The following is a 15,244-nucleotide window of genomic DNA, read 5'->3' on the forward strand; positions in this document are numbered from 1 at the left end:
GCACAATAAAAAACTACGAAAAAAGTTCTTGTAAAACATTTCGAATCTCATCAGATATCCCAGTTGTTGTGGGGAACAAAATTTACTCCTTTTTTTAAGAAGAAGGAGCGCCCCTTAGCACCCTGTAAATCTTGGTCGAAAAACTCTAGTGAATTTCATTTTCATTTATTTGCCTAATATCCAACGAAATGACTGGACTATTTTTACATGTTAAATTTCCTGGTAAAACTTAAAAACAAAGGTAATCATATAATCTAAGTTTCAAGCTTGTGTTAAGAGTTTCACACACACTAAGATATCTTGTAAGTACAGGCATCACTCAACACTAACGAACGGCGATAATTTAGCGTGGTCTTTAAGGGGCCTTTGTGAGTGCATGGATCTATGAGCAACCACAATTTCAAAAATTCCAAAATTTTAACACAGCATCGTTCTCCAGCTTGTTTGACAATGCATTTGTACGCAAATTTTCTTTGAGTGCAACGCTCAAAGCCTTCAGAATAAAAAATCGAACGCCTAATGGACACTTGAAAATTTTGAAAGATAAAGTTTAAAAGATATTATCCCAAAAGAGCAGATTGTATACATTTGTTTCCGTAATTTATTGATTGGGACCATAACAATTAGCTGAAACGAGAATCTCTGATGAAAAGAATTATATAATTCTACGGATTCCAGAATCTGCACAGACTGCATCAGGTCTGGATTATTATGCTATAGTAATATCATTGAGGTAACAGTATTTTTTTATGGTATAGGTTGGCGGACGAGCATATAGGCTTGATGGTAAGTGGTTACCATCACTCACAAACAATGAAGCTGTAAGAAATATTAACTATTCCTTACATCGTCAATGTGCCACCAACCTTGGGAACTAAGATGTTATGTCCCTTGTGCCTGTAGTTACACTGACTCACCCTTCAAACCGAAACGTTGTGTTTCGGTTTGAAGGTTGAGTCAGTACTGAGTACTGTTATATGGCGGTAGAATAACTGATGAGTGGGTGGTACCTGCCCAGACGGGCTAGCACAAAGACCTACACACCAAGTCAGATTAAATCAGACCATTAGAAGTTGCTCTCATACCTTCAACTTGAAAAGAGTGTATTATGATCTTTGAACAGCCGAACCATATATTTTAAGTTCTGGGTTTTTATCACCGGTTTTCCTCAGATTTTTTTCAAACCGAAAATGTTTAATCTGAGAATGGATAGTAAGAATAATGCTTGCAAATCACGGAATTTAATTTGTTTAATTTTACTCATTGCTTCCATCAAGACGCGTTTAGGAGCTACCATAACACAGACAAACACACAGACACGTTAAACTTATAAATCATTTAACCTCTTTGCATCGAGGGTTTGAATGAGAAATTAAGTGATAGTTTAGACCGTTATTGTAACAAAGTACTAAAATTATTCATGTATAAAGTATGTTAGAAACGTAACACAAGTGATGCTGATGAAAGAAATAGCTCAATCGACGAAGCCCTCGTTCTCTCGGTACACGTTGCCAGAAAATACAATTTCATTGTATTTGTTGGTAACATGTGGCCTCTCTACAAAAGTTGGAATATAGTAAAATGTAGACAATTTATTTTGTATCGTTTTTCATATGGCGTCCTTGTATAGAATATAAGTCTGATTTAAAAGAATTTATACCTATGTATCGTATTTGTGGAATATCAACTACTTTTTTTTAATGGTTTATTTGCCCATGAGCAAAAAATTTATATCTCGCAAAATCTATACTAATATATTAATATTATAAATGCAACATAGAGACCCTATGTTGCATTCCCTATTTTTATGCATATTTGTTTGTCTGAATTATCTATGAAACAAACTTGAATTCGAAGAAAGAACATTGGCTACTTTTTTTATGCCCAACATGCGAGGACCAGTCTAAAAAGGCAAGCGAAGCCTCAGATGATAACTAGTATTCTATAATTTTTGACGTAAAAATAATTACAGTAACAGTACTATACTGTAAGAATCTGTAAATTTCCCACAGCTAGACTTAGGGCCTTTTCTTCCTTTTGAGGACAAAGTTTGGAGTCCATTCCACCATGCTCCAATTTACACATGTTGCAGAATTACGTTGAAATTAAACGTATTCAGATTTTTGCCGAGCGCAAATGAATTATAAATACAAACTAAGCATATGAAGATCCAGAGTTGATTGCCTGAATTTGAATCCGCGATCAGCAGTTATGATGCACGCGTTCAAGCCACTGGACCATCTCGGCTCTTAATATGCTTATGATTTTAAATTATTAATAAGCTCATGAGCTTATAGTGCACTTTATGAATATAAATTTTAATCAAACTAAGCTTCTTTTTCTATGTCTTTAAGATTAATTCTTGTGAGTTTTATAATTCATCTCGTATATATATATATATACATTTTTTTTTAATGTAGTTTCTTCACTCACACAGCCATAACAACAAAAGAATAAACTTATATACATACATGAACAGTACTAAAAATTCCAAGTGTTTAAAAAAGGTTGAATCAATAAAAATAATAATAAAGAAGTAAGAAAAACATTAGGAGTAATAACATCTGCACTCGAATCGTATTCTTAAAAGACACTTTCAAATACAAAGAAAAAGTTCTTTCAAATCATAACAGAAAAATAAATCTCCACATTAACCGCGGACGGCGCAAATGCGAAGACAGTCGTAAAGTTTTCGTAATAGCGAAAGTAATAAACAGAAATACGCACGAGCGAAAAAAAAATGTCCAAGAAAACAAACCAGCCGAGTTTCCGCTTTTGTCCTTTCAAAACAGTCGCTCTGACGTCTCACTTCGGACACGCGTTTGTTCTCACTGAGAGTAATTCACGAGACACAAAGAAAGCGTCCGTAATGACATTTATGTTTTTTTTAAGACGAGTAATAACATCCTACGTTCTTATGAAACTGTTTTTTTTTTATTATTTTTACTTTATCAAATAGCTTTACGTGATACAAGAAGAATTGGATTTAATTTTTGATTTCGTTCATCGAATTGTACCACTGTGACGTCACAAAGGTAATAAAAACAATCACACGTCACAAAGGTAATAAATAAGCTCCACTTACTTATTATTAAAATTACTGAGTATTAAATGTTTCATATCACATAATATTTAAGTTTCTGTCATTTAAGTGTATGTGTACTATAGTATGTTTATGGATGTGTGTGTATTGTACTGTTTTTATGTTATATTTTTAAGGTATTTGCCCTGCCTTAATCCTGGATATAGTTTGACTGGTAGAGATCGCTCTAAGTGATAAGGCCGCCTTTGCATACTTTATAGTTTACCTGTTATTCTTTTATATTTGTTATAAGCTAGTAGTTGCCCATGGCTTTGCTCCAGTTTTATGGTGTTGGTTGTCATGTGTTGGGCAAAAAAAGAAGCCTATGTCCTTTTATGGAGTTCAAGTTTGCTTCATACAAAGTTTCATCAAATTTGGTTCAACGGTTTGGTCGCGATACAGCGACAGACAAATAGATAGAGTTACTTTAACATGTATAATATCAATGTAGATAGTACGCAATAAATAAATATATTATATATTAATATAAAATTAAAACATATTTATCTTCAATAATAAATTAAAGTAGCTTAAAATATGTTAGTTATTATGAATGTAATAAAACAAATAAAAAACGTTTCTCTTCAAATCGAAATTAAACAGTATCTTTAAAAGACCTTTTAAAACTTAACAATAGCGGTAGATGCACTGCAAATGATCACTTCGTATTTCTTTACACAAAGTAGATGCAAACTAACCGTGTTCCTTAGATGCTAAAACTTTTAAAAACAATAAAGATGAATAAACATTATCCAAAGATGCATTACCTGGACTGAAAGAAACGCAAACCGACTTCTTGATTACAAAAGTGAAAAAACACTTTGTGTTTTAAAACATTATTACTATCTACACTAACGATACTAATATATAACGAGGCGAGATGGCCCAGCGGTTAGAATTCATCTCGTGTTCAGTGGTGAAGGAAAACATCGTGAGGAAACCTGCATGTGTCTAATTTCATAGAAATTCTGCCACAAGTGTATTCTACCTACACGTAATGGAACAGCGCGGTGGAATATGTTCCAAACCTTCTCCTCAAAAGGAGAGGCCTTAGCCCAGCAGTGGGGAATATACAGACTGTTGTTGTTGTTAACGATACTGTTCAGAATGAATATTCTACCGATGTGTAAACTTTTTTACGTCAAGGCGAAAAATCCTGACTTTATTTTGTGGATTTTTAAATACACGCCGTTACGCTGGGAAAAATATGGATTGTTAGTCGGAATAACACACATCGTACGAATATGCCAATTTGCTCGCGTGTTGTAGGAAAGTTTTCGGAACCCTTTCAATTTATAAATTCTAATCTAAAATCTATCGGTGTGGCTTAAACTGTTTCATATTTCGACATAAAGTAACAATATTTAACATAATAAAATAAAAATAATTAATGCTTTACAGTAAACGTTAAATATTAATAGCCGAGATGGCTCAGTGCTTAAAACGCGTGCATTTTAACCGATGATTACCGATTCAAACCCAAGCAAGCACCATTTCATTCATGTGCTTAATTTGTGTTCATAATTCATCGCGTGCTGGACTATGAAGGAAAACATCGTGAGGAAACCTGAATGTGTCTAATTCCTTAAAAATTCTGCCACAAATATATTCCATCAACCCGTATTGGAACAGCGTGGTGGAATATGTTCCAAACATTTTCCTCAAAGGGAGAGGAGGCTCAGCAGTGGGAAATCTACAGATCATTGTTGGAGTCGTTAAATATTAACTGATACTTAATTAAAGTAAAATTGTATTACTTTTAAAACTAAAAGACATGACTGGGGCTATAGTCATAATCCTATTGGTCCTTTGGCTTGCTTGCTACAAAACCCGAAGTCTTGAGTTTGACTCCAATGTTTCTTTTTAGCTTCGCCGTTTCGTAAGTTCAAATCGTTTGTAAAAAATTCATTGGTAAAAAAGGCATATTATTCGATACAGGATTTTATAGATCTTAGAAAAGCGTAGAGGATATATTACATACGTATATAATTGTATTTAACTAACATGACTGTATTTTTCAAATGTGGAAAATGAGTAACTACTGGGTTTCTTGCCGGTTCTTCTCTATAGAATCTACTTTCCCAAACGGTGGTAGCTTCACTTAATTGTTAAATGACGGTTCAAAAGTGCTTGTAAAAGCCTACTTGAATAAAGTTTATTTTGATTTTTTTTCCGTCAAGAAATTTCTAAACATTTTCTAAAATGGCGAATTTTCGTCCCATCGAATTATGATAAAATGAGAATTAAAAATTTACCTTTTTCTCTTGAGACATCATTAAATCGTTCTCTAATACCGAAATCCGGTACACAGTTTTATATTCGAAAACGTTAAATATTTATAGAAACCTTTCCGTAAATATCGAAGCTTGGAAACAATACGATAACGTAATATAAGAAGGCTTTCTGCACAAACATGCGCTATCTGTATAATCCTTAATCACCTGCACTAACTGGAGTGAGTCCCATATCAATAATTCATAACATAGTTTGTATAATATGTGCTTTAGTTAACGAGAGTCTCCCGCTGCGACGTATGTAACTATTAAATATACTTTAAGAGGTAATCCCCTCGGTATTGCTTCCATTTTTTATATTTTTTGTTAAATTGTAGTATTTATTTACCCTTTTTTCTATATCTTTTTAAAGCGAAAGGTTTGCACTGTGTATATTCAAAAAATTTTAGCTTTCCACCTGAACCTTTTTTCTCTTTGTGGCGGAGCTTTGTACGACTGTCTAGGTAGGTACCATTTCACCATATATATATATATATATATATATATATATATATATATATATATATATATATATATATATATATATATATATATATATATATATATATATATATATATATATATATATATATATATATTAATTTTGATAACATCACACACATTACTCTGATCCCAATGTAAGTCGCAAATACACTTGACCACGGAGGTCGTCAAACCATATATACTCCACCGTGAAGCAGTAATAATAATTAGTATTGTTGTGTTCCCATTTAAAGTCGTAGTAACTAAAGACATAAAAGCTATAACATCTCTGTTATCAAAGCTAATGGCTCATTGGTTGCATAATTAACGATTAAAATTTCATGCGTCGTAATTTAGCGGGTAATGGTGACCATTTACCACCAGGTGGCCCATTTGTAGTTATTCTACCACTTCTGATTTTTTACGAAAAAAACTCTTTCCTCACCGGCCGCAGGCAGTCGGTCTTACTTTTATAGCACGTCAATATATTATTACATCAACAGTTAATACATACTTTATAGTTAATACAATAATTAACAATGCACGTACTATATAATTATTGTAAACGTAATTAAGTGACAATAAAGAACAAAAAAGTTTATTTATTTATTTATTTAAAATACTTTATTGCACAACACATTACACGACAATGGGTAATAGAGAGACAAAAAAACAACAAATGGTGCGCAAAGGCGGTCTTATCGCTTGTAGCGATCTCTCACAGACAACCTTTGGTGACAGGAACTTAAGACGAGAGAACAGGTAAGTGCAAATAGAATTAATAGTTAAGAGATAATAACTTTAATTTAAGTAGACTAATATTGCAGTATAATAATAAACTACACACAACTACATCCAAATAGTACACATATAATAATATAATATACATATAATATATATCAATATATATACATAATTATAAACTACATATTATTTCATACTTACATACATTCTTGGGATATGGACAGATAATAGTTTTTCAAGCGATGTTTAAAGATGGACAAGGATTTCGATTGCCGAATATCGTTGGGTAGTGCATTCCAAAGTTTGACGGTTTTCACAGTAAAAGAGCTACTGTAAGTTTGTGTCCGGCTGCAGGGCGTTACAAGCTTATTATCGTTACTAGAACGCAGGTTGAGTATACTGTCACACCCAAGAAATTTGAAGCGTTCTTTCAGGTAAGGTGGTGTATGTTCAACATATAGCAAAGAGTAAAGAAGAGATAAGGCGTGCAAATTTCGTCGAAGCCTGATTGGCAGCCACTTTAACTGAGACCGATACTGCGAGACATGATCGAATTTACGTAGACCAAAGATAAATCTAATGGCTAAATTCTGCAGTCGTTCTAATTTGTTTAGAAGGTTCTCAGTTAAGTCAGTGTAGCAGGCGTCGGCATAATCCAATATTGGAAACAGGAACGAATTGGCTAAGTTGATCTTAGCCTTGATTGGCAGTAGATTTTTCCATCGCCTTAAAAAACCAATGATGGCATACATCTTACGGCTTATTTCTGCAACCTGAGGGACCCAGGAGAAGGAAGCATCCAGAATTAGCCCAAGATTTTTAACCGTTTCTTGCAGTGGTAATATGTGGCCATCAAACATTATTGGAGGTAGATTTTTGTCTTTAATCCTCGACAGAAGCTTAACACTGCCAAAAACAGCTACCTGTGACTTCCTCGGATTCACTTGGAGCCCGTAAGATCTACACCATTCACAGATTTTTGCCAAATCATTATTCAACGTTGCAACCGCCTTGTCGATACCGTCCAAAGGAGCGGTAACATAAATTTGAAGATCATCAGCATATAGATGATAGGAGGAAGAGATAAGTGTGGAGAGAGTATTGATGAAGATAGAAAAGAGAAGGGGAGACAGTACACCACCTTGCGGGACACCAGAAGGAATATCTAAATAAGTCGAGATCTTACCATTCGCCTTTATGCATTGCTGTCTATTTAATAGGTAAGAGCGAAACCAATCTACAGCAGTAGGGTCTATGTTTAGAGATCTTAGGATTGCCAAACATATATCGTAGTCAATACTATTAAAGGCGTTTGAAAAGTCTAGGAGAGCTAGAACAGTTACAGATTTATTATCAATTCCACAGCGTATATCGTCACATACTTTAGTGAGCGCAGTAACTGTACTATGGCCTTTTCTAAACCCAGATTGGAAAGGAGAGAGGATTTTGTTAATTGAGAGAAATTGGTTCAGTTGTAAATGAACAACACGCTCCAGCACCTTTGAGAGAAAAGGAAGAACAGATATGGGTCTAAAATGAGAAGGTAAAGAAGGATTGGGAACTTTAGGAATAGGGATCACTACAGCTTTGCGCCATAGAGATGGGAAAGTACCAGTTGATAAGGAATAGTTAAATATATGACATAAAGCAGGTAAAATGCTATTAAGGGTAAGCATAATCAGACTTCGACTTATTCCATCACAACCAATTGAGTCTGATTTGATGCTAAAGATGTGCTTCTTTAATTCGCCAATGGTGACAGAACTGAATTGGAAGGAAGGATTATAAGGGGTGGGCAGTGTATTGAGATAATTGATTGTATTAAGTTTGTCTTGTGCATTTATAGAGGAAGAAGAAATGAAATGTTTGTTGAGATCATTGAGATCGAAGTTAAAAGAATAATTTTCCCGTTGACGCCCAATTCCCAATGATTTTAAAAACCGCCAAACTTTGGATGTATCGCTATTCTCAATAGCATTTGCAATAAACTTACGCTGAGCATCACGGCAGAGCTTATTACAACGATTTCGCAGCTGTTTATATTTTTCCAGGTTACTGGTTGTCGCATTTCTTTTATATTTGGCCTTCGCAACATTGCGTTTGACCATGAGTGTTCTAATGTCCTGAGTTAGCCAAGGTGCTGGTAAATGCTTAAGCTTTATAGGTCTCAACGGAGCATGTTTATCTAATAAATCAGTTAACAAAGAATTAAAAATACTCATTTTTTCGTCAATTGAGCTGGCATTATAGATAGCAGTCCAGTCAATATTGTTCAAATCACTCATAAAATTGGTGTTATTGATCTTTTGGAAATTACGCCGCATCACTATTGTTGGTTTTGGCCGCGGAGGCCGAATTTTATAGGATAAATAAACTAAGTCATGGTAAGAAAAAGCTTCAGCGGGGAACTGACCATGAGTGTCAACATGATTAAGAGAGGAAACAATCATTAAGTCCAACAGCGAGGGAGAACAATTCGGAAAGAAATGAGTTGCATTCGTTGGGAGTACATTAAGGTTGCAGCTATCAACTATATACTTTAAGCGTCGGGCACGTTGGTCATCCTTAAGTAGGCAGGTGTTGAAGTCGCCCATAATTATCGTGTGATCAACGGATGTACTAAATTGCTCTAATAAATTTTCAAAATCATTAAAATAATTAATATTGAGTGACGGACTGTAAAATACGCCCAGTAGTAGTTTGATATGTCCGAATAAGACCTCAATAAATATATGTTCCGATGACTCAGAGTATTGTGAAGGAGATTTATTTAAAATTGTAAAAGGGATGTGGCTGCGGAGATATATAGCTACACCACCGCCACCTTTACCTATGCGGTCATTCCGGATCAGGTGGTAGCCAGGCAAACAGTAAGAAGTTGAGGGTAAGCTTGGTTTCAAAAAAGATTCGGATACAAGAATGGCATGAATATTTTGACTATCGAAGGAAGACAGGAAATCAGAGTAATGTGAAGGAATACTCTGCGCATTTATATGCACTACATTAAAGTTTCTAGAAAAACCGGAGAGATTTGATTCTAAAAGAGAATTTAGAGGAAGAGAAGCACTATGAAAACTATCATCACTTGATAATACTGAGTCGCTGTAGTAGGTACTATTATCATTCAAATCGCTTACGCTGTAAAGGTTTGAAATCATACTATTCATATAAATAAATAATTGATGTATATAAATATATATGTATTAATTAAAATAATATATATAATAGAAAAAATAATTATAATAATACTAAAATACCAAATAAATCAAACTACTAATATTAAGTTCTCGATAAGCTACTTCTCCATCCCGCCAGCAATTTGTGAGTAAGAAATTACAAAAAAAAAAAAAAAAGTAAAACAAATATACCTAATATTATTATGAACATTATCACATCACATCGGATATGAAATTAAGAAATAGAGAAGTAATAATAATTTAAGTAACATAATAAATAATTTTGTAAAGGCAACACAACGTAACCAATAAAACACAAAACACGATTTAAATCCTAATAGTAAATCTTATAAAAAGAAAGAAAAAAAAAATAATAAAACAATACTTAATAAAATAATGCTAAGTAGATATTATTAAAAAAAAAAAAAGAATGTTAAATAATGCAATGCTATATGACAAACTGCAATAGTCCAAAACCAATTACTAAACGCAAATCAAACGTCAGATTGATGACATTAACATTATACCTTCAGTTATAAAATTATACCGACATGTTTACAAATACAAGTTAATACTAAACGGAATCCGAAATATAATTATAGTAATATGATCAAAGTAATGAAACTAAAATAGAATAACTAAACAACTTATGCTAATGAATAGTAAAAACAAATTGAAGGATCGAGGACGAATACGCGGTCTAACAATACTATAGCTTACTTTTTAATGGTTCTCTTGCTTCGTATGGCCAGAGTTGAATTGGCAGATTTTGGATTTGAATCGGTGGAACTGGTTCCAGCAGCAGCTACAGCAGCAGAGTTAGTTGCCAAGGGAATGTCATTCGGTGTGCGATTGATTGCGTTGAGCTCTGCTGTTGTGACAATCCGGTGTCGTTTACCGTCTGACCCGGTAACGACAATAACACCATCCTTCGTCCAGCATTTAGAAACTCCGTACTTCTGTCTTGCTGCCATAAACAGATCATGCCTCTCTTTAGTAAGGAACTCTGACAGAGTCACACCAGTATTTTTAAGAGACGTTTTCGAGTACCAGATTTTATTTCGAAGCATTACGTCACGGAATTTTACAAGAATAGGTCGAGGCTTATCTCTGGAAGAGTGACCTAATCGCTGACAACGACTGAGCTTGTCTATCGTGAATTCTGGTACCTTAAGATGTCCTGACACAACATTTGACACTACCAATGGCAAATTCTCTTTTTTATCCTCGGAAACTCCATGCAAGAGAAGCATCTTCCTTCTGCTTCGCATCTCCAGCTGGTTGTATTGCTTCGATAGGAGTTCCACTTGCATCTGAAGACCTTCCAATGCAGACAGAACAAAGATTCTGAAGGCGTTAAATTGGGCTGCAATGTTGGAGTTTGGACTCGTAGCCGGGATAGGACTCTGAAGAGATTTTTGAAATTCAGCCATTTGTGTATTAAAGTGTTCGGTCAGGTCCTGAATTGAGTGTTTGATGGACTCCATAGTGCAGTTACTAATTTATAAATATATTTATAATATATATTTAAATATATGCTCAATGTTCTCGGTTTTAGTGGCTATATCAGTGCTATGGAGATTAGCTGGCAGGTAGGAAACAAACTTAGCACATTTCTACTTGTGAATTATTATTCATCCAATTTATATTAATAAAATTTATAAGAGCTCAAATAAAAACGTGTTGTCTTTTTTTTGACACCTACCCGAAAAAAAAAAGTTATGATATTATAAAAAAAATATTACTAATTATAATATTCTTCTGACTGAAGATATATATAGTACAGCAATATGCGTTATATGCAACCCGGAATATTTCTAAAGAAATTTTTGTCATTTTCAAATTTAACAAAGTATTCAAAGGTGTATTTAAAAGTTCTTGGTGGTAAATTGAATGGGACTATGCCCCCCCCCTTGAACTTCAAGTTTGCTTCAAACCAAATTTCATCTAATTCGCTTCATTTCATTCAAGGTTTCTTCGTAAAAGACCGACAGAGGGACAGACAGATTTGCTTTTACATTTATGATATTAGTATAAACTAATTAATCTGATTTAGAAATAAGTGCTCATAGTTATCAAATCAATACATTTACTTCCTAAGAATTCCATATGCACGTTTACATACGTATGTAATTAATAAAATATATTGATATTTCTTCGAATAGTTTTATTTGTGTGTGAAATCAATCAAAGCAATAAAATACAAGTCGTACCTTTTTCTAAAACAGTTTCGTAGTAATTTAATATCGAATAAAAATTTGACAAAAATATTTGCTTACAATATTTGCTCGTTGTTCAATATTCGTCATTCGAGTTGCCAGATTTTTCTCATGAATACTTTAGTAACACAGAAGTTCTGTGACTCAGATTCACAGTTTTGCAATTTTTCTTATCGAACAAAGTAATCACGACATATGCCGTAAGAAATATCTGCGGTATTTGTTCAATGTGTCATATATTTTTATTTAATTTCTCACAGATCTATATTACAAGATTGTGCCTTGCATTTTACAACCCCAGGTGGTACCAGTAAAAGTATCAGGTTTTCTGACAACTGTCAGCTGTGTTTAACTTCTGTCTCAGAAAATGTGTATTCGTAATAGAAGGTGCTCTGTATTTTACAGCGAAGATTGCAGGTTCAATCCCGAGCTAACAAGTGGAGAAATATCTTGTAATAAACAACTCGCATGTGTGCAATATATATATTAGACCAATATCTAAGTGTGTCATTGAACAAATTAATCGAATTCTTTCATTCATTCATTCAACAAACAGCAATCAACTACAACAATCAACAAATAACCCCATTACAACAACAACAACAGCCTGTAAATTCCCACTGCTCGGCTAAAGGCCTCCTCTCCCTTTAAGGGGAAGGTTCGAAAAATATTCCACTACGCTGTTCCAATGCGGGTTGGTGGAATACACACGTGGCAGAATTTGTATGAAATTTGTCACAGTCATCACGATCAGCTCAGCGGTGAAGGAAAACTCCTTCACCGCTGAGCACGAGATGAATTATAAAGACAAATTAAGCACATGAATCAGCGGTGCTTGCCTGGATTTGAACCCGCAATCGTCGGTTAAGATGCACGCGTTCTAACCACTGAATAACCCCATTAACAAGACGTAGATTTCAAAATGTTCTGAGAACAAGAGAAGAATATTACAACCCGAACTGTCACGTTGCTTACAATCTATATGGTTCATATACGTCACATACAAGTGGGACGAGTCTCAAGGCAAACTAACGAGTTAAAAACTAACTTGTTGCCAACTTCTGCCGTCGTTCGCTATATCGCTAAACTTACACGAATAGGAAAATGTTTTGTGTCAAACGATAATGTTACGTCTTCTATTTACAGTCGCGAGGCTTACAGAAGTGACGTAATGGATGCATTTATTATGACGTCACATTTATCTTGCAACAGCGTAGCGCAACTGATGTTTTATTTGCGAACAATTAAATTAAGAATATTTTTTATTCTAGACTTTTGTAAGTACTTTTGCATCGCTGTTACAATTTTAAAATATATATTAATTTTATAAATGTGAAAGTAACTCTATATATCTGTTTGTCTGTCGCTCTTTAACGATCAAACCTCTCAACCGAATTTGGTGAAATTTTGAAACTCCAAGATAGGACATAGGCTACCTTTTTGCCTAACACATGACAACCAAAACGCGAGCGAAGCCTAGAACGATTACTAGTATACAAACAACAACAACAGCCTGTAAATTTCCCACTGCTGGGCTAAGGCCTCTTCTCCCTTTGAGGAGAAGGATTGGAACATATTGCGGGTTGGCGGAATACATATATGTCAGAATTTCTACGATATTAGACGCATGCAGGTTTCCTCACGGTGGTTTTCTTTACCTCCGAGGTCGATAAGCACATAAATATTCAGTGGTGTGGACACCGGCTCCAAATATAACTATATAATTATGTATAATCGTAAATCGACTTTTAAGTAGTTTAATATTTTTCATTTCATTTTACTTAGGAGGACTCTAAAAAATATGTTGAATACACAAATATTTTATTTATTTTTATTGCATATTTATTTGTTTTAAATAGTGTTTTATTTGAAGTCTTAAAATTTTTATTTATACAAGTATAATATAAATCTAAACATATTTTTTTGTAATTCGTGTCTTATTGTTACATATTTGTATATGTAATGTTTTTCATCTCGCCTTCTTGATATAGAGAATAATTTCGTAAGCAGGGACGGAAATGTGTAACAAGAAACTGGAAAAGCGCGCGCTATTCGATTTGACCAATGAGCGCGCGCCGTGCTAGAGTTAGAATAACAACCCATTTTCATAGAGGATATCATTTTACAAACGTCATTTTACATACGTTGCAAAGATGTGAGTATGGTCTTACACATAGTATGCGACTACGATTCATGTAGCATTAGGAGCTGTTTGAAATATACTCTTCTCTTTCACTCTTCTTCTTATTCACGAATGAAGGAAATAGTCAGCAAATGTAAACAATTGGACCAGTAATAATTATTATAAAACTACATAATTTTTCTATACTGTAGAAAACGAATCTTGTTAAAATTTGGGCCACGTTTGCATGTGATATCGTTCTTCGTACAGATGCATTTCTGTAGTAGACAGGAATCATTTGTCATTATGAAACAATAAAGATTTGTATGTTTGGACTTGGGATCCCGATGGGATTTCCTGAGCGAAGCGTCTCAGGAACGAACATCCGCAATTGTTAGACTCTAGATCTAAACTAGTCTGTCCTCCTTTTGACTCTTTGGTCGTAGCAAGTAATTAGTTCCTCGTATACAATACATACAAACTGAGGAGACTACGGAAATTAAAGCAAAATTGACACCATTTCCATAAACATTACTGTCATTACCTAATTACCAAAATACTGTGCGTGATTTGACAAACAGCAAGTCTGGATATCAATTTTCATATTTAAAAACAAAAAAAAAACTTCAGTTTTTATCTGTACCCCATTTAATAATCCCTTGATTATTACGATTATACGACGGAATAATTTTAAGGATATTCCAACAACTTGTACTTGTAAATTATATGCTCTAAAACAGATAAGAATACATTATCTGATAATTTGGTTGAAACTAATAAGTAGTATAACCTAAAACCGTATAAAACGAATTGTAGTACTGGCTGATATAAGTACCCTATCTTTTTTTTAAATATATCCTAAAATTACTACCTTTGACAATTTATCAACAGTCATTGTAGAAATAGTTATAGTTATAAAAAAAAATTTGGAATGACATTTCTTGTTCTTTTTTTGAAATGATAAATATAGAAACTTGTTTATTACGACGTGCAGCTAAGCGAGATAATAAAACGAACCGACTCGCAGCTAAGTAAGACACTAAGCACTAACGATCTACCCCAACTTCACACAAAGACTATAATACTGACTTTTTTGTTAAGTGCTGGTATGTTATACAAATACTGAACAAGTATAAATTGTCGAA

The 15,244-nt window shown here is 33.9% G+C and overlaps 2 protein-coding genes across 2 annotated transcripts in view; both read right to left on the reverse strand.

The window, feature by feature from the left end:
* LOC124531992 overlaps window positions 1-15,244 on the reverse strand; it is a 90,272-nt gene that overhangs the window by 58,337 nt on the left and 16,691 nt on the right. The gene's annotated exons all lie outside the window — the stretch shown is intronic.
* Window positions 10,465-11,428, reverse strand: LOC124531993. Its single transcript, XM_047106606.1, has one exon. It carries the CDS (start codon window positions 11,243-11,245, stop codon window positions 10,475-10,477), a length of 771 nt encoding a protein of 256 aa, XP_046962562.1. The 5' UTR covers window positions 11,246-11,428; the 3' UTR covers window positions 10,465-10,474.

Source organism: Vanessa cardui, chromosome 8 (genome assembly GCF_905220365.1).
Source record: "Vanessa cardui chromosome 8, ilVanCard2.1, whole genome shotgun sequence".
NCBI lineage: Eukaryota > Metazoa > Arthropoda > Insecta > Lepidoptera > Nymphalidae > Vanessa > Vanessa cardui.

Bases quoted from the DNA above. Each gene is read 5' to 3' on its own strand.
- LOC124531993 (XM_047106606.1), bottom strand. From the start codon at position 11,245: ATGGAGTCCATCAAACACTCAATTCAGGACCTGACCGAACACTTTAAT.